General features: G+C 37.1%; 1 protein-coding gene across 1 annotated transcript in view; it reads right to left on the bottom strand.

The window, feature by feature from the left end:
* The window catches only part of COG6 (component of oligomeric golgi complex 6), a 50,082-nt gene extending 30,228 nt beyond the window's left edge, over window positions 1-19,854 (bottom strand). Inside the window, exons 1-8 of the mRNA XM_052670849.1 lie at window positions 19,730-19,854; window positions 18,879-19,022; window positions 18,253-18,324; window positions 17,458-17,516; window positions 5,614-5,725; window positions 3,241-3,323; window positions 2,950-3,020; window positions 1,826-1,919 (exon numbers count right to left, since the gene is read on the bottom strand). Of these exons, the coding sequence (XP_052526809.1) occupies window positions 1,826-1,919; window positions 2,950-3,020; window positions 3,241-3,323; window positions 5,614-5,725; window positions 17,458-17,516; window positions 18,253-18,324; window positions 18,879-19,022; window positions 19,730-19,840 (746 nt within the window). The 5' untranslated portion in view covers window positions 19,841-19,854. The remainder of the gene's footprint in view (window positions 1-1,825; window positions 1,920-2,949; window positions 3,021-3,240; window positions 3,324-5,613; window positions 5,726-17,457; window positions 17,517-18,252; window positions 18,325-18,878; window positions 19,023-19,729) is intronic.
* Between the last annotated feature and the right edge of the window lie 408 nt (window positions 19,855-20,262).

Below are 20,262 nucleotides of genomic sequence, written 5' to 3'. Positions count from 1 at the left end.
CCACGTTTCTGTTAGAAGTATGAAGTAAAAAACAAAGTGAAATATGTTTTTCCAGATCTGTACTTAGTTTTCAAAAGGCCACCCAGGGTACAAGCTTTCTGTCACCTTAAAATTAACATCACAAATTCTTGTTTACTTATTTATGTTGTCTTATTTCTAAACTGTTCTCTCTTTTATCCAATCAAATCACAACCTTTATCAGATGCTGGGACAGTAATTTGGAAGGGAAGCTAGGTTTAGCTTATATGAATAACAGCAATCAAAAGTTATTTACTTCTATGACCTAGTTTTTATATTTCAAGCTCAGGAGTTAGAAGGTACAGAAGTATTGAAGTTATCTTTAGATTTAAAATACAAAGCACTGCACTTTTGATAGTGGTTATTCTATGGTAAGAGAGATGTTGTTCCACCTTTTACTTTTGCCATTCTGGGAGGAAATAAATTGTCCCATCATTTATTTCTTTTTAAACTTTGGTAACATTATTATTGCTTATAAGAAGTTAGGGAAAAAAAGTCTCTACTGCAGATTCATTTTAAACTAGACAGCTGTGGGTTTAAACAAAAGATACTTCAGTTTTAGTTTTTGCTGTTTTCAGTCACTTTAAAAGAGCGAAACTATATTTTCACAAAGTTGAAAGTAGCACCATGTAACAAAATATTTACTGCAGAAAATACAAAACATATTTATAAAGAACCCTATGAAATGTGAATGATCCCATGCAGCTGTAAGAAAGGACTCGGAGGACAGACTGCAAAAAAAAAAAAAAAAAAAAAAGGGCTCTGCAAACCCTCACTTCAGCCTAATGCAGCAGCAGTAGTAGTAGTAGCAGTGCATGTAAGGAAGCAAATAAAAACCAAATCTCAAAATCAAAGAAGCTGAATGTACCAGAACTAACCGTAAAACACCTCCTCAGGTATGTGGTCACTCCAATATAAACAGTTCTTAGAGAGCCACCTCGTGGTTGTCTACAAACTATCATTTAATTTACTTCAAATTCTGAACAAGAACTGAGGACTACTATGAACCTAAGCAATTCTACGCTTGTCTTCCATTCTCCTCAGAGGGGATCTGATTAATGTTTCTAGTGTGGAAAACAAAGAGACATGGCCAACCTCTTTTTAGTGGTCTGTGGGGACAGGACAAGGGGAAACAGCCATAAACTGGAGCAGGAAGTTCTGCACCAGTGTGCTTCCAATACTTCTTCACAGTGAGGGTGATGGAGCACAGGAACAGGCTGCCCAAAGAGGTTGTGAAGTCTCCTTCTCTGGAGATATTCAAGACCCATCTGGCTGCCTACCTGTGCAGCCTGCTGTAGGGGGGCTGTTTTGTAGGGGGGCTGGACTCCATGACCTCTAGAGGTCCCTTCCAGCCCCTACAATTCTGTTATTCTGCAATTATGATTTGTACAATCATTATTTAAAAATGTTCTCACTATCAGAAGTGCTTCAGCAAAAGCTAATTAGTGTTTTATTGATTTTTTCACTTTGGGAATTTAAATGAGACAATCATGTGATTTGTATAGCTTTTTTTTCTCTACAGAAAAACCTTGCAAGGAGAGCAGCAAAAATTCAGATATAAACAAGAAGTCTGTCATTTTATTTATAAAGCAAACAGTTTGAAGAAGTCCAACCTTCACTATATCACAACTATGTCAAATAAACTTCTGAATTTTAGATAATTTGAATATGTTTTTATTATTTCTTTTCAAATCTGATGGAAGACTGAATTGTCACTGTCTTTTGTATTGCAAATCATTGCAGTCTTCAAGCTTCATTGGCTGAAAATTCTAATTTCTGTTAGAGATGGTAATTAACACTGACTTACTTGTAGAGAACAGGTCTGTCTTGTAAGGCTTCCATAGCTTGAGCGAGAACTGGAGAAATGTCACATGATTCTTGTGTCAAAGTCCTGCACTCATCTATAAAATATCAACAGAACATAAAAGTGCCTTCTTTACGATGCAATACCTTTCGTACAAGGCTGACAAACAAGAAAAAGGGCTACAAAGATTTCTGATTTTGAATTGAAGCCTCCAGAATGTGCTACCTGGCCTTATTTGTATTCATGTAATTAAGTTCCCCCCAGTACTTTGCTGTAAACTGGATGTCCATCACAAATCTCAACAAAAGTAAAAATTAAAGAAAGCTTATTATCTGCTTGCACCCACATACAAACGTTAAATCATTCAACCATGAAAATTCTGTCAGGCTTCTTTGTGAGAGATTGACACATCCCAGATAAATCACTGAGAAAAAAAATGGAGCAAGCATTTAACCAAGCTGTGAGGGTTTTTTGTTTCTCTGTTTTTGCTTTCACTTTAATGACATAACTAGATAATCTTGCAAAGCCCATGCAGGAAAGTTGAAATCACACAAACTAAAACACACAACAGCATAATAATACTGAATCTTTGTTAGGATGAAACTGCAACCACTATCTCAGACTTCAGTACCAACTGAAGAACAGCTAATAAATTTCATCTCCCTTTGCACTAGCTTTTTGCACACCTTTTGCTGACAGTGTCTTGACCAAAGTAATTTAAAAGCATCTACATTTTACACTATTTAGGTGTGACATCTAACACTGATGCTTGGATCCAGATCACGTGAAAAAAAAAAAAAAATCACCTATAATGATTCAGAAGAGCATCCTAATAAAATAGGTTGGTTCTGTTTGTTTTTAAGTAATAAGCCACTTCTCAAAAACCAGAACTTTCTTGTGATCTGTGAGAAACTAAAATGCAATACACTTAACAATTTCCTTTGACTATCTGACTGTAATTTGTTATCTGACCGTAATTAGTTCATAAAAGCTAGCTTTTAGACAAATCTTTCAGTAAGAACGAAACTCAAAGCATGGAAAAGGTTTTTGCTGAGTTCAATCCACATCAAAGAATTAAAAGAATCATCATCATCATCTTCAAACACATAAAAGAATGGCAGTCCTACTTTGAGTCCATCTGTAAAGCCGCTCATAAGATGTCTCTTGCAGTAAAGCCATCTGTTCCATAATTTCCAAGCTACAAGATAAAAAATTTTTATTTGCAAACACTATTCTAGGCAGTGCTACCAGAAACATATAAAAAGTACCAATATTAAAAGTATGAACATGTAAAGGTATTACTGTTCTTCACTTTGATGTGAAATAATCCATAAGGTCATGAGAAGTAAAGAACGAGACCCTGCTGTAGCTTTTGTTTGTAATTAGCAAAGGTTATCTTGCATTTCAGTAACACTCACCCGGCCCTTTGCTGATTTGTCCGGAGGAGAATCTTGACATCATCATGAATTTGTTTTACTCTTCCCAAAGCCTTGAAAAAGTCCTAAACCAATAAATTCAATAAACACAAGGTTTTTTTTTTTTTTTTTTTTTTTTTTTTTTTTAAAAAAGCAAGTTCTCATTCACACCTCTTGCAATTTATACTCTCGCTTTTAATTTCATTTTCATGTTCCTTGCAGGTCTGTGTTCCAAGTGCTGCTTGTAAATCTAAGCTTCCCTGCTGCTTCTCATCCTTCATTCCATCTTAATAGCCTCGTAACATTTTTCTCTCCCATTGCATCACTCCTTTTTGCAAGAATTTTTTTTTTTTCTTTTTAAATAGCCACCAAGATGTGTTTTCAACCTGTCTCATAGGTACTAAGCACACATTCTACATTTAGTACCAATTTTGGGAGATTTTTAGGGTATTACTACAGGTTGCACTATCATCCCCTTATTAACACTAGCAACTAAGGAGTAAAGTGAAACACCATAAAGCACAATGATTACATTATGTTTATGTTTTATTTTCATATAATAAGGTAACAACTCCTAAGAAAAATTACGCCTTTACAACATATTAAAGCCAGGATTTCCAGTGTAACATTTCCATCTCAAATAAAATATCAACAGTAGTGAAGAAAAAAAAACTTCTAGAAGACATTGAGGTTGGAGCAAGAAAGTTATTTTGTTAGTATTTTAAAGCATTAATGGAAATCTACTAACATTATTCAACAGGTCTCATTACAAAGTCCTTTCCAACATTATAAAGGAGACCAGAGACTGAGATGTAACTGATTCCTTTGTGACTTGAATACACTTTGCCTCAGAAGAGTTCAAGTCATATGTATTTTATGAAAAACAGTCAATTCATTTAACACACTGTCTTGCAACAACTGTGTTGAAGATGATGTATTTACAAAAACCCAGAAACATACATATAAAATCTCCCCAAAACCAAACTCGGACTTCAAAGTCTGTGCTTTTTACTTAAGCTACAATCAACCAGTGAGCTTGAAACTTTATTACTGAAGTTTGCAACTTCAGTAGCACTGAGATGATTCTGTTACTTCTGCACATTGTTTAGGTCAAAGTATCAAAAGGATTAATCCTTGCTCCGCTGCAAACCAATCACTCAGTAAATAGCACAGCGTCGCTATCATTCTTCCTTGCAATGTGCTTTTTAGAAACCTGAAGGTTATTTCATTATAATAGTTGGTACAAAAGCTTACAGCAATTACTGAAGTGCACAAACATTTAACAGATTCCATTTATGCTTTCATTAGTATTGTTTATGGTTATCTGTTTTCACGTCTTCAATAATACTTGAACTGGGAACAGGATGCCTGGGGGAATGAGATACTATGTCTCAGCAGGTATTCTGCATTTAAGTGAAGGTTTCTATGCAACTACAATAAAAAAATCTATTAAGTATACTCAGTTCTCTCATTATTCAGTTTGCTGGTACTGCAGAACAATAAGCTGCCTTACCAAAAAAATGAATTTTTTCAAAAACTTGATCTGAATGGCGGCTGAAAGCAAATCAGCACCTAATAGCTTCATCAACAAAATAATAAAGAGAAAGCTCCACATTATATTGATCCAAGTTACTGAATAATATATATATATATATATATATGAATACACATACATATATTCAGTATATATATATATATACACACATACATACATACCTACACACACACCCACACACAGAATCACAGAATGGCCTGGGTTGAAAAGGACCACCATGATCACCCAGTTTCAACTCCCTGCTTTGTGCAGGATCACCAACCAGCAGACCAGGCTGCCCAGAGTCACATCCAGCCTGGCCTTGAATGCCTCCAGGGATGGGGCATCCACAGCCTCCTTGGACAACCTGTTCCAGTGCATCACCACCCTCTGTGTGAAAAACTTCCTCCTAATATCTAACCTAAACCTCCCGTTTCAGTTTATAACCATTCCCCCTTGTCCTATCACACACACACAAGAGCAGTGCTACTTAGTATTGAAGGACATTAATTTCTCATTTGCTTTATTTGAGCACGAAGTAGTTTTAAAACATCTTTGCTGAAAACTGAGGCTCCATAAAGGTTTTTTTGAAGTGCAGGAATACACAACGGCTCTCGTTGCTTCTTAAACTCAATATGCAAACTAGACTTCAATGCTGGTTTTCTTTCTTGCAATCAGAATCTTTCATCACACATCTCAAACTCATCAGAAATTCAGTACTGCGTTAAAAGGTACATTCCTCCATAAAAAAATGAAACTACTAATAAGATCTCATGTACAATTCAGTTAGGATGTTTTTACATTTTAGTTCGGGGCAAAGCTTTTAATGTTCAGTGAGTTACCTCAGTAATTGGCTCATCTTTCGTGCCTCGAAGGAGGTTCATTTCATCTGGTGTCAGTTGGAATTTTGCTATGAACGCATCTGCAACTTGTGCTTTCATTTCTAGTCTCTGACTGCAATAAAACACAGTGAAAAGGACATTAGCCGTTAATGCTCATCTCCGATTCATTTTGCATATTCATACTCTTGCAAATATAATAAGCACTAGAAACCAATGCTATTAAATTCTAATAGTACATATTTGCCATCAAACACTCGAGTCGCATCTTTATGTACAATTTTCCATTACCTTGCATACATTACTGAACAAAAACAATGTAAAGTTAACATATCTGAGAACTAATACATTCTTTCAGAAATATCCCCTCCACGTTTGTATCAGAAGTGATCTAATCCTGATACTTTGTACTTGAACAATTTAATGACTGCAATCATCTCCTTTCCAATTCATCCTGGAAAGAATTTTAAGCTCCTGTTCTCAGAAAGACATATAAAGCTGTAGAATCCAAAACAAGAAAACGATCATTCCATTCACCCAGTTGTCTACAGAAGGGTGCATTTCTGTTTAACAATATACAGATGGGATACAATGTTACTAATCTCACAAGCAATCAAGATGTAATGGCTAATTGTCTTGTTGATTACCCTTCCTGAAATAAACACAGCAGGGATGTAATATGCAAATGCCATCTCTCATGGGCAGCATTTTTATTTATTTATTTGTGTATTTATTACAGGTGTGTTCCATCACACACCTTACAACCACACAAGGACTCAAATCTAGCTTTATTCCACAGGAAGAGTTTGGAATTCCAATACCAACAGAAAAACTGCTTAAACTGTGGTTTGAGCACACACAGCATTCCATGAAATAGGCATATTTTTTTTCTAGACATCAAGACACTGATTTAGTTATCTGTAGAGGAACAGGACTCATTTATTACTTTAAGACCATTTCAGCTTCCAGTGTAATTACTACAAGATAAATACACTGCTATTATACAGTGGTAAGGCAGACAAATACACTTCTAAAACTGACTGCTGTAATTAAATTTCCTTGCAAGATTAAAGCTTGAAAATTAAGTTTTTACTTATTTGCTACTTCTATGTTACCCAGCTCTGGTGTCTGGGCTGCACTAAGCTGAAGAAGCACAGAAAACAGGCATCCCTGCTGCAGACTTAAATAACCTTCCTAGCCTGCAGCTCCACAAACTCTTTTAGAGGTCAGATAAAACATTCTGCAGTTGTCAATACTCCAGCATACTCAACAACGAGGACAGGAATATGAAATCCCAAACTGTTTGTCTGTTTGTTTATTAAATTTGAGGTGAATAATTAAAAAAAAAAAAAAAAAAAAAAAAAAAAAGCCTTGTATTTCTGAAGTCACACAGAAAAAATGTAAACAAAATAAAAAATCAAAACCTCGCATGCTTCAATTCCACACCTTTAAATGACGTGTTAGGTTTTACATGGGTCCTACAGCAATATCACTGTTAACGCTTTACACTGGCAGCTCCACAATGTTTAAAAGTCCTACATGCTTATGACTTAGCTATCAAAATTGAAAATCAGGCATGGATGCATGGATGCTTCAAGTTCCATCAAATGATGGTGCTCTTAGCAGCACATTCCTCTTCCACAATATTGTGATGAGGAATTCTAATCCATCAATGTCACCAGCAATGGATTTGATTGAAACAACCACCAGTGTAATTCAGCGAATTATCTTTATTCAATTGCTCTCCTCTCTCATGACAGAAACCTCTATTTTATATTTAACTACAAAGCTAAGCAGACTTACATTAGACACTCTCTCCTGTAGGGAAGACAAAGAAGGTAGGAAGGAAGTTGGAGAAAACAAATGCAAGACCTTTGGTTTTATTTACAGAAATATTATCTCCCATTAACACAGGAACAAGTGGGATGTAAAGACACTTTTTTGTTCTTAGAACCTGTGTACCGTCTGAGCATAAGGAAATTTTAATTGCCCTTACAAAAGATTCCCATTTACTATTCTTGCTCATTTTCAGATTTTTTTAATGCTATTTTCATAGGATCTTTCAGCAGTAGCCTGCATACCTTTACCGAACTGAGGAAGGGTAAAGTCTATTTCAAGAAATGCATTAGAGCAGACATACCAGGGTTTTGTTTCTTTTTCACTTTACTTTGAAGATTTGTTGGAATTAAGATTGTAGAATTCCAAAGAATAACGCACAGAGAAATATAATTATTTATAATATATAATAATAATTATTATTATTTATACAAAAAACGTATCTATTAATCAGCTCTGGGATTCTGTGCCCCATTTACTTATATGGTTATGAAAATAAACAATTAGCAATCACAGAAGTCTTCACAACTAAATCACCAACCTTCTGTAAGTCCTCACTCTACATAGCCCTTCCACTTTTTTTTTTTTTCCTGTAACAAAAAGCAATTTTCCATCAAAAATCATGCTTTTAAGCTGTTTTCATCTATAGCTGTGTCTTTGGATAACACCTATAATTGCTCACTGGCCCACTCTGTACCCTTGCAATAATTTGCTCACATAAAAAAGTCACAGAACAGAATCGTAGAATAGTTTGGGTTGGAAGGTACCTTTAAGACCATCTAGTTCCAACCCCCTGCTATAGGCAGGGACACCTCCCTCTAGACCAGGTTGCTCAAAGCCCCATCCAGCCCGGCCTTGAATGCTTCTGGGGAAGGGGCATCCACAGCCCCTCTGGGCAATTTGTTCCAGTGTCTCACCACCCTCACAGTAAAAAAGTTCTTCGTAATATCTACCCTAAACCCACCCTCTTCCAGTTTAAAGACATTTCACCTTGTCCTGTCACTGCATGTCCTTATAGAAAATCCCTCTCCAGCTTTCTTGTAGGTCCCCTTCAGAGTCAATGTATTAAATTCCAACACAACGTAACATAAAACAACTCCCTCAAGGTGGCAGCAGTGTTTAATCTATCCGTCTCAAGATAGCCAGAGCGGCAAAAGCTTCTATTCTAAATCTAAAAGCACATCTTCCACTTTTAATAAAACTATTTCATTTGGGCTCTGTAGAAAGGATATGAAATTTAAACAAGCTAATCAAGTTCAGTTTCAAAAAACAGGTTACCAGGTTAATAAACTTTAATTATCCATCTGTGTGAGGAAGGGATCCTATTTTCTAGAAGATGATTGATCAAAATGAAGCAAGAAAAGCTGGAGTAAGGCTGTTTTGCACATAGCTCACAGCAGTCAGCACCTGCATAGACTCAGACATCTCAAGACCCACGGCCCTTCATGCCAACCTCATCATTTCTGAACTGTGTTCTCAGGAAGCGCAGTATAGCGGATGAGAAGGCAAAACTGTGCTGGTATCTCAGAATAGGTTATTTTCCTTTTTCCCCTTTATCAACATTATCCTTGAAAATAACAAAACTAACAGATCATGGAAACACAGAACTGATGCAAAGCAGGAAAGCACCAAGCACTGGTAGACATTTTGAGCTTGGATAGGGGACAGGACTCCAACAAAGAGCAATTTCCCCAGTTTTAATCGTTACCACGGAGACAGAATTCTTTTGCAAGAGAACTCAAAAGGGCTGGGAAAACCATGCACTTCACGCACTTTTCACTTGAACTAAATACAAACGCACACTGTTTGCTAGGATTATCACCTAGACAGCTGAAAAGGAGGTGAAGGAGAAACAGACTTCTCCAAAATTTAACTCTATTTCACCACCATGTATACCATAAAAATCTGCTAGTGCCCTTTAGTTAGGAAGAGTGAAAGCACAACTTTCTGAAAGCACTTTTAGTTCACATTACTGAGGATTCAATATTCTCATTTTTAAAGCCTCAAAGAGAAACACTTATAGTCATTTTAACTCAAAAAACAACCAGCTTCAATGAATATCTATAAATGATCCTCACCAGGAACTGGAGAAGTTATTTTTCTGTTAGGGTTTTTGCAGAAGGCACATTTAAAAGATAACTTAACAAAACATTTCTATGCAAGAAACTGTTTTTAAAAACAAGTACCAGCTGCAAAAATAAAAATAAAAAAAACATTTGTAGAAGAAATTTTTATATTATATTTTGGCTGTCATAGAATGGCCTGGGTTGAAAAGGACCACCATGATCACCCAGTTTCAACCCCCTGCTTTGTGCAGGATCACCAACCAGCAGACCAGGCTGCCCAGAGTCACATCCAGCCTGGCCTTGAATGCCTCCAGGGATGGGGCATCCACAGCCTCCTTGGGCAACCTGTTCCAGTGCGTCACCACCCTCTGCGTGAAAAACTTCCACCTAATATCTAACCTAAACCTCCCCTGTTTCAGTTTAAGACCATTCCCCCTTGTTCTATGTCTCTACTCCCATAAACAGCCATTCCCCCTCCTGTTTATATGCTCCCTTCAAGTACTGGAAGGCCACAATGAGGTCCCTCTGGAACATTCTCTTTTCCAAGCAAAAAACCATGTCAAACACAAATCTTTAAAAAAGAAAGAGAACGCAAACATTATGAGAATGTATTTGGTGACCAATTCTACCATAGAATTCAATTATTTCATTTTCTGCTACAGTTAAAAAAAAAAAAAAAAAAAAAGTAGTAGAAAACAGTGAATTGCCTAATGTATTCCCAGGATAAAGGAAAATAACATCATGATTACAGAAAGCTTTTGTAAGACCTCATCTGGAAAACATCACTATCCTGACCACCTGTGTTCAAGAACAATAGACTCCCATCAGACCTGAGGCAGTGGGATGACCATGGGAATGATGAACCTTTTCTTCTGAGAGGAGGCTTAACGGTGCTCCACCTAAGAATTAGGTTGAAATTAAGGAAAGGCTTTTAATAGGAAAGAACAGGCTTTTGAGGTAAGCAGCAGGTACAAAACACAAAGTAATTAAGTACTTCTATGCTGAACGACTGACAAGTTTATGAAAGTCATTACGTAAATGAGATATGACAGCATAAAAGTGGACCTGAACTTCAGTTTCTCTCATTTGAAGTCCCTATAAGTGAAGATAGCAGTCCTGCAATGCAACAGCTATGCTACGTGATACACTCCACTGTAAAAACAAACAGATTTAAAAAAAAAAAAAAAGCAGGCTAATTCAGAAGTTCAGCAACAGAAGGTACTAATTGCACTGAAACAATTCAAACCTTGTCAAAAAGACAGATTATTAAATACTAGAATGAAAAATTTTACATGCTGTAAATGCATTCACAGTAGAATCACAGAATGGTTTGGGTTGGAAGAGACCTCGTCTAGTTCCAACCCCCTGCTATAAGCAGGGACACCTCCCTCTAGACCAGGTTGCTCAAAGCCCCATCCAGCCTGGCCTTGAATGCTTCCAGGAATGGGGCATCCACAGCCTCTCTGGGCAACCTGTTCCAGTGTCTCACCACCCTCATAGTAAAGAATTTCTTCCTAATATCTACTCAGTATGTATCTACTGAGTAATACCATAAGGTTTCTGTGTACATCACCTTTATTTACAGAATAGTCTGGATAAGATTTTTACACACAGGACTTCCAAGCAGTCACTTAATCTATATGCTTGCTAGGGAAATCAGTGCTTAGCAATGGTTAAGATGTCCCTGTAGACAGAGATTAGGTTAAAAAATGGCATGCTTTCAGTAGATGGATTATTTTGCATTTTGTAGGGGTTAAGAGAGCTGATACTGTTGCATTAAACAAACTGACATCTCAGTATATCTTTTACACATTGTGACACAAAGACATTCAAAATTGGACTTCTGAGTCTGGTTTTCAAATCTGTCATCAAATTCTAAAATGTTGCTAAAGACATTAAAAAAATATACTGCTCCCTGTATTGACTTGGAATAAGATCAGAGCTTACTAAGGAGTGCTAAATTAGATATTAGAAAAATAACAAAGAACCAAAATCAATTTCCAGAGAAGACCATGAGCTGTCTGTTCTTCGATGTGCTGATCAGACAAGCACCAGACAGAAATGCTATCATAAAATAATGCACACAAGGAATGTGTCTCAATCTGCGAGTCCATGCCCCACTCCACACTGATCAAGAGAAATTCATGCTTCATGACAATACAGGCTTGCCAGGTAGAAGAGCAGGTAGGAAATAAAGCTTTTTTTTCCCCTTTGTTCTTCAAGGCTAGAATGTGACAAATTAGGGCTTTTTTTTTTTTTTTTTTTTTTTCAGATCCATTACTGCTGCTTTGATGCCTGTGTTATGGCCTATTACTTATGCTTTACTATGGCACAAATCAGGAACGAAAAATCAGCCTCACGATTTCAAAAATGCTCACTCTCAACCCCCTGAATTGTAATTCAGTTCAGGCAATCATTGCTTTTTTTCTCATGAAGTATTTTCACGGGAATAAACATAATTACAAGTTCCCAAAGGTCAGGACATGAAATACATCTCATTAACACGAGCCACCAGATCACCAGTTTTCTCAGAGATGCTGATGCAAGCATACCTCTCTAACCTGCTACAAATACTGCTGAGCTTCCTGAATCGTTTCCAAACTGACTGATGAAAGTTGTTTCTGAAAACAGAAAAGAGAAGAAAATGGAAAAGCACCACCAAGAGACGAGCATGAAAGATCTGTGCTATAGCAGATGTTCCCTGAGAAACATCTTTCCTAAGGCTTTTGACCTCGTATTGAGCACTGCGCTGACACTCAAATCACTCACCCAACTCCAAGAGCTGCGGTTGTTGAATTTAAATGAAGAGCATGTCTCAGTGTCATTCAATTAAAACAGATTGAAGCAAAAAGAATTAAACTCAGTTACAGCAAGAGAACTGATGAGTCATGGAATGCTTTTACCAAAAAAATCACACGCCAAGGAGCAACATCCTTTTTCTGTTGCCTGTTAGAGAAGGGAATATGAAATCCCACACATCTTAAGCAGCAGCATACATTAATGCAACCCTAAAGCAATATTAGAGTGCTGAAGTAAATGTACAGAAATCTACTGAAGATACTGAAATGGATCTTTAGCAAATCACAGAAACTGTCTAAATTAACTACCTCAGTTCTTCTTTATTATCAAAGTTTGTTATGGAATACAACGGAACAAACATTCTGTTTAACACTCTACATTACAAACCACCTATAAATCAATCTTATGTTACAGATGGATGGGTTAAATTGTTTGTACCGCATTATTTAACACGAGGTCCTAACAAGTTACTTTAAGTCTCAATTTTTAAGAACAGCAGAAAAAAAACACACCAGTTTCTACACTAAACAAATTACATCACTTAAATAATAACATCAAAGCCAACTACTCTGCTTTTAACATACAATACAGCTATTATTAACTTGTCTTCACAGGGAAGAGAAATTCAGAACAAGCAACATAAATGACCAAAAAAAGTCTCAACAACACTGGCATATTACCAAATACAAAAATGCAATGTGATTAACAGGAGATATTTCCTTCCCATAATTTAAGTGATATTATCTAGTGAGCATTTATGCCAAGTCAAGACTAAAGCTCACAGACTAAATTATGAGAAAAGCAATGCTGAAAAGCAACAATTTGAGAAGGCAAAAGTTTTAGCTAAAATCTGAGACAAACATCTTACTTTCTTCCTCAATCATATGACCTAGGGTCTTAACCATATGCTTTGTCAACATAGGAAGGGCCCTAATAGCTCACTACCTATAGAGCAGTACACCTGCAGTATCCTATCTTCAAACCACAAATCTGAGAGACTAGAAGAAACACTGATGAGCTCAGGTAAGAAGCTTAGAAACATGAAAATTATCCTGGAGTACATCTAGTAATAGCAATAAAACAGTACAAACAATAAGAAGTGAGCATAATAAATCAACCCCTGCACAGAACCACTGACACAGACATAGCCACCTCTCTGCAAATGCTGCAGGAGAGAAAAAACACCTGGCAAGAATGGAAGCACAACAAGTGCTCTGATTTACAATTCTCATCCTCATACTCAAACTTTGCACTTTAGAAAATATTATTCTTTATGCTAATCTTGGGGAAAATAAATCAAACCAAACCAACAACAACACCAAAACGCATTATGCAGGCTCATGGGGAGCATGCCACATGGGGAAAAAAAAACCAACACACCTTTGCAGCTTAAGAAAACAGTTAACTTACTATTTCAATGCTTACTTTTGATATTTGGTTTGTATACCTAGAAGAATGAATGTCCTCAGTTAAAAAGACTTAACCCTCCCTGATTTGCAGTGGCAATTCGGTTCTCTAATTACAGTTTGATGTAAGCAAATGCCTTTGAACTACATTTACGTCTCACAAGGCATGAAGAAGATTTACAGAAGGCAGAGGTTCCACCTGTCATTCACTGAAAACTATTAAAACTACAGAAAGATGAGATCTTCGATCAAGGCCAGAGCTAGCAGTCACTGCACACACAAATTTGTTCTTAGAAAGCAAAGGGAAGTGATTAAAAAGGGGACTTCTAACTCAGTATTTGCCTAACATAACTAACTTGCTAATTTCATCAGATTATGAGGGTAAAGGTATCAGCCCATTTTCAGTCAGAGACCAAAATTAGATGGTTTTAAAAAGGTAAATCCCCAGCAACCTTAAATGCACGAAATATATCTGGAAGTTTACTGTCTCCCTTCAGTTTAAGAACACTGAAAGAAATCAAATAAGAAACACTTCCAACCTAGGCTGCTGAAATAAATCAGATGAAAGCCAGCCATCATGGAAGATATCATTTTTTCCATCAATAGCAAATCTTGTATAGGATAATTTTTGAAGTTATTAAATCTAAAATGGCTAAAAAGATAAAAAAAAAAAACAACATCAGGGCTTAACGTAGAACTCAGTGAAAAGGGCCGGGTCAAAATAATTTTCCTCAAGGACATTGTAAAGAACTGGTTCAGCAAAATGACAGAAAGTCTTACCTCTGCTGTTACGAAACGTTCATTAACTACCAGTGGGAAAAAGAACATAACTTATGTGAAAAAATAACATAATTATTTCTACATAATTAATTTCATTTTTCAGGGCAATGTTTCAAAACATTTCATTCTCCACCGCGCATTTTAAGAGCTTAGAAAAAATAAATCACAAATATGGTGGCCATAAAATTCAATTTGGTTCTGGAAAAAAAAAAAAACTTAATGTTAAAATTAAAAACTGCAGAGAAAAATCTACTATATTAGATCTATTTTAATACAAATTCTCATTATCCTAAACGTTCAAGGAACTTCAAAGTAACTGATGTTTTCCTGTGAAAAGCTTATTACAAAACAGTTGGTAGGACCACAGAGTAGAAACAGAAATTTGGGCCTGATGAAATCTGCAGATGCATTCTGTAACTTTCACACCAAGGTAAGAGATCTCTTCATTAATACAGGAATCTCTCTAAAAAAAAAAAGTTATCCTCAGCAATTTCTGCTGCCTTCTGAACTGACCATTCCTTCTCCAGACTCTTGCTTCACCTGCCCTGGTTTTGAATGGGCCCAGCTTTCATCTTCTCTGCATTTCAATCAGCATTTTAGGACAAACCCAGAAGCAGCAGTGTCCTACCTGTACTCCTTTGTTGACTAAGTAACATCATTATTAATCCAAAGGAATGAGCAATTCAAAATGTGTATTTGGCTGCCTGTAAGCAAGATTTCAGCTTTTCAAGAAAACCCCTAGCATTTGACAGCAGAGACCTCTTCCTTTGCCTGATTCAAACCAAAGCAGTGCATAAAAGTAAACAATCACTGAAGGTGTCAAAAGAAAAGATTACTCAAATGAACCACATAGAACAAAACAACTTTCTCAAAAGGTTGTTGACAAAACAAATAAATAAAATTATTTTGTCTAAATTTTAGCCAGGAAAAACAGCTAACCTTGTTAATAAATGGCACTATGAGTCTTCCATAGCCATAACTATGAAAGATGAGAAATACTGTTTGGATTGCAATGGTGAGTACTTCATAGTGTACTTATAAAATACCCTTTTAAAAGGTATTTCGCCTATGCGCACACTCTTAAGTCACAGAATGAAAGAAAGGCTGCTTCCCAACGTTTTTCTTCTCCTTATGCTTGAAGAATGTTCTGTGTTCTCGAGGTAAATTTGCAGAAAGTCTTTTAAGTTAAATACTGTTTAAGGAATATACTGCAGAACTACTGATGTACGCTCTGCGTAATTTCCTTTAATGACTTTAAGACCAATCAGACATACTGCATTTGGAATTGGTCTTGGTATCCCTCCATTCTGCTTCAGTACAGGGAATCAAAACAGCTTTCCTGCTCTTGAGACTAGACAAAAAATAGATGACCTTACTGCTTCAGATGCTCAACCTCAAAGTAAGACATTTTCTAAGCACTGACTTCTGCTCATTTACTTAAACTTTGACTTTGCTAAATCCTTCATTTTATATCAACCAGTACTGCATTTCAAGAAGTCATTGTAATTCAACATGAAAGTATGGATAAGTTACACTCCAATCTCACATTCAATCAGACTCCACTTCCTACTGAAGTCCACAATATGAACCCTCTAATTTGGAAAGTGCACCCAGAGCTACCCGATGTCATAATTTCTACCAGGAATGTATCACTGGGAATAACTGTTTCTAATCTCCAGTGAGCTATATATAATCTTTAGAAGAAAGTTCATAAAGCAAAAAGATTCATTCTTCTAAACTGACAAAGGCTGAAGCTGTAAAACCAGATGCCTTAATCACAGAAACATTAAAAATTACACCAATCTGTCACAGGCTATTATTATCCTCTTCCTATTAATAAAAATACTGAAAAGAGCAAAATACAAATCTTCTCTTCCACAGGGAGGCTGCAGAACTAAGGGAAAAATGGTCTACATTAGGCTCATTAAACTGTACTTATATATTTCACAGTTAACTTCAAAGATGGCAAAGCAGGTTATAACTCAACTTTTCTTCTCACAATCAGTCCCTGAAGAGCAGAGTGATCTCCAATGGACATGGAGCATTAACACCATCACAGAATCTGTGGAACTAATGCAAGGCTTAGTGCTGAAATACTTCAGTAAGGTTTCATCACTACAGGAATCAGTCCAAGGTCACAAATCCCACTCCCCTGCACTCTTACTCCCTTTCCTTTTAATGTCTAAACCTAGAGTGTTCTTCCATTAAAGATGAATATCATGCCACAATAATAAACTGAAATAACGACCAACAACTTCCCTATACTAATGTATTTGTAGGGTGAAGGAATTCACTTAAAATATAGAAATAGGCACTGTTCGCTTGTCTTTTGCGTAAAAAAAAACAAGAAAACATTCCACTGCAACATGAGAAAGCCCTTATTTCAAAGCAAATAAAAAGAAAAGATACTTCAGTCCATTTGCATCAAATTTCTGTATGCCTCTGAATTACACAAAAAATACCAGTCATTGGCATTACACTACTGGAACACTAAACAAGAAAAAAAAAACAACTTCAAACAATTGAAAAACAAGCTTTCATCCATTAACTAACATCAAATAGTATATCCCAAATGCCCAAAATGCAAAATAAACACTGAAGTTGAATGAATTTTGATCTCATGCAGGTCCATTATCTGTTATAAAATTATTTAACTTACATTAGCAATTGACAGTAGGCAAAGCAAAGCCATACTGAGCACACAGTACAACTCTTTTCTCTACAAAGCCCATCTTTATGACAACAAGTATTAACACCTTCTCACCTTTGTATCCTGCTTTAATAATTGAGTTCTATATTTTTATTCAAATTGAACTACGAACACAGTGTCAAAAAAGAGAAGTACAGACACAAAAAAAGCAAAGTCACTAAACAAAAATAGAAGAGGCAGAACCAGATCTAAAATAAAATTACATCAGTACTGTCAAGCCTTCAAGAAATAAGTAAGATGGCATACGTACTTTTCTGCTTGGAGCTTTGTGGTTTTTACTATCAAGTCCTGGGTTTGTTCTTTTGCTGCCTAGAGTTAGAATCAAGTATACGAGGAATATAAACATTAAAAATGTACCACACAGCTTCTAAAACAAATAATACTTCCAAACCTTTCTAATTAAATATTTTAAAGAGCATATACTCTTCAACATAAAAAGCTAATAACGTTTATTAACTCTCCAAAATTTCAGCTATGAAAAAAAAACAACTTCATCTGTATATATTTTTATTATTATATACATATGTAATTGCACACTTTGGTTTGGATGAAGAGGCTTCCTGAGAAACAATGTTATGAAACAAAACCAGTAGAATCAAGATGACTTGATTTTTCTCACTCTTTGGTTACAAGATAATTTCTAACAAGTATGTTTTAGTTATATACATGGACATGCTACTCACGCTTTACTCAGTGTGCAAGGCTGAATAAATTTAAATTTTATACAATAATACACAAAATAGTTAATGCTTTAATCTTTCACACATCCACTCCAACAAACTATTTTCTCTCCTCTCCAACACAAATGAAAATTGATATTCTCAGAAGTATATTGCTACATTCCAAATAAGTTAAGTTCTAAGAAAGTAAAATAATTTCCTCAATGCATTTTCTAAAGTAAAAAAGAAATATCTGAATACTGCATAATACATAATAGTCATATATCAGTGTCTCTGTTAATCTTCTAAAATAACTATTTATACTTCAAAAGAAAACAGTTACAACCTAAAAGTATAAGAACAAAGTGCATTTCTTCATAGATTACCTTCAAACGACTGGACATATCTTCACAGCAGCTGCTCATCGCTTGAACATCTTCATTTATACTCTCAAGCTCCTAAATAAGTTCAAATAACAGAAACAAAGCAGGAATATCATGCCCAGGACCACTTTCACCCCACCAACATGACATTCCTCTGTTACTAGGAACATGCAGATCACACATCGAGTACTGTGTCTAGTTCAGGTCAACACAACTCAGAAGTGATGTGAGGGCTGCAAATTTGATCAAAGGGCAGGAGAACCTGTCCTCTGAAGAATAACCGAAGGTGTTTGGTCTTTTCATTCTGGAGAAAAGGCTCAGGGGGACCTCATCATAGTATTCTTGCATGTAGAGGGCAGTTACAGATAGGATAGATGTACTCTTTTCACAAGGAGGCACATGAAAATGAGGGGCAACAGACACAAGATATACTGGGAGGAATCTCTCCTTGATAAAAGAAAGAATTTATTTTCTTTTTTTACAGTGAGAATAATCCATCATTGGAACAACCTCCCCAGGGTTATGGCAGAATTCCCATCACTGGAAGTTTTCAAAACGATTGGACAGGGCTTTTTAAAATTACGCAGCTCTATTTGAGCAAAATAACTACCAAACTGTAAAGCTGCTACCTCTTTAACTTGCTTGAATATGTGGACAAATTCTTCATTGATGGCCAAGCTCCGACGCTCAATGTCTCCACGCAAGTTCCTTCGGGTGCGCAGACTGTTTTCAACAAAAAACGTCGAGAGAGCCTTGAGTGCTTCCAGCATCTCCTAAAAAGGGAAAAACAAAACAAAAACAACAACCCACAACCTTTAACTTGAGAGAAAGTTACAAAGAAGCACATCACACGGGCTGCAACCAACTCAAGTTTGGGGTTTTGGAGCAAATGTTAGTGTTATGCTGGATAGTGTACAGGTTGGATATTAGGACAAAATCATTCTCTGAAAGAGCAGCGAGGCAGCAGCACAGGCTGCACATGGAGGCGGTGGAGTCACCGTGTGAGGTGTAGAGGTGGCACTGAGGGACGTGGTCAGTGGGCACTGGGATGGGTTGGTGGTCAGACTGGATGAGCTTCGTGGTCTTTCCCAACATGAATGACTCTGTGATTCTATCATTCTTTATGGTTTTAGAGAGAAACAAGCAAACAAAGACAGCACGCTTTAGATCAGTCAGTAGATAACAAAAATAATTACGAGTATTTCTTTTAACGTAATACATGACTCTGTTTACTTTCATTATAGCTTTAATCACAAAAATCTGTCAAAGCACGTCTCGTTCACAGCTACAAAGCAGCTACATCAGGTAAAGCTGTGGAAGCGCCCTAACAGCGGAGCTTTGAGCCTCCGCAGGGCTGCATCGGAACGAGCTGCTTCCAAGCCTCTCTCAGCGCACGGCGCTGCGCAGCGACGCGGGGAGCGGCACCTCGGCCAGCTCGGCCAGCTCTGCCCGCAGGCCCCGGCCCCGCCGCCCGCCCCACCTTGTCGTTGTCCAGCCGCGTCTCCAGGATCTTGTTGAGCTTGCGGGACAGCGGGTTGATGCCCGGGCCCGTCGGGGCAACCGCCGAAGGCGGCGGAGCGGTGTCGGCCATGGCTGCCCGGCCGCCTGCGTGCTGCTCAATGGCTCCCGCGGAAACACGCTCCCCGGGCTTTGGTTCCGTGTGTGTTTGTGCCTACCCAGAGCCCTACGTTAGCTGCGAAGAAAGCATCTGCAATTAATTCCACACCGAAGCTGAGGGCTGTGGAAAGAATGCTCTGAAAGGCTGCCGAGGAGCTTCAGAATTTTAACCTTTAAAAAGCACTCCAGGTGACGAGCAGTGCCCACAGGGGCAGAGACTTGGGTCTGGTACATCTATATGACACTGAGTGCTTCATGTCAGGAATTTGCTTAAAACTTAAAATAAAGATGTAAAACAGCCCACAGTGACAGCTGCAGATATGAGCCGTGATATTTAAGCACGTACAGAAAAATCTGTTATTGGAAGAATCCCATCCCAAACATAAATCAAATACT

Source organism: Tympanuchus pallidicinctus, unplaced genomic scaffold, assembly GCF_026119805.1.
Source record: "Tympanuchus pallidicinctus isolate F22 unplaced genomic scaffold, pur_lepc_1.0 scaffold11, whole genome shotgun sequence".
In the NCBI taxonomy this organism is placed as follows: domain Eukaryota; kingdom Metazoa; phylum Chordata; class Aves; order Galliformes; family Phasianidae; genus Tympanuchus; species Tympanuchus pallidicinctus.
Note: the sequence above shows the minus strand (reverse complement) of the source record. Positions and strands in the feature narration are given on the sequence as shown.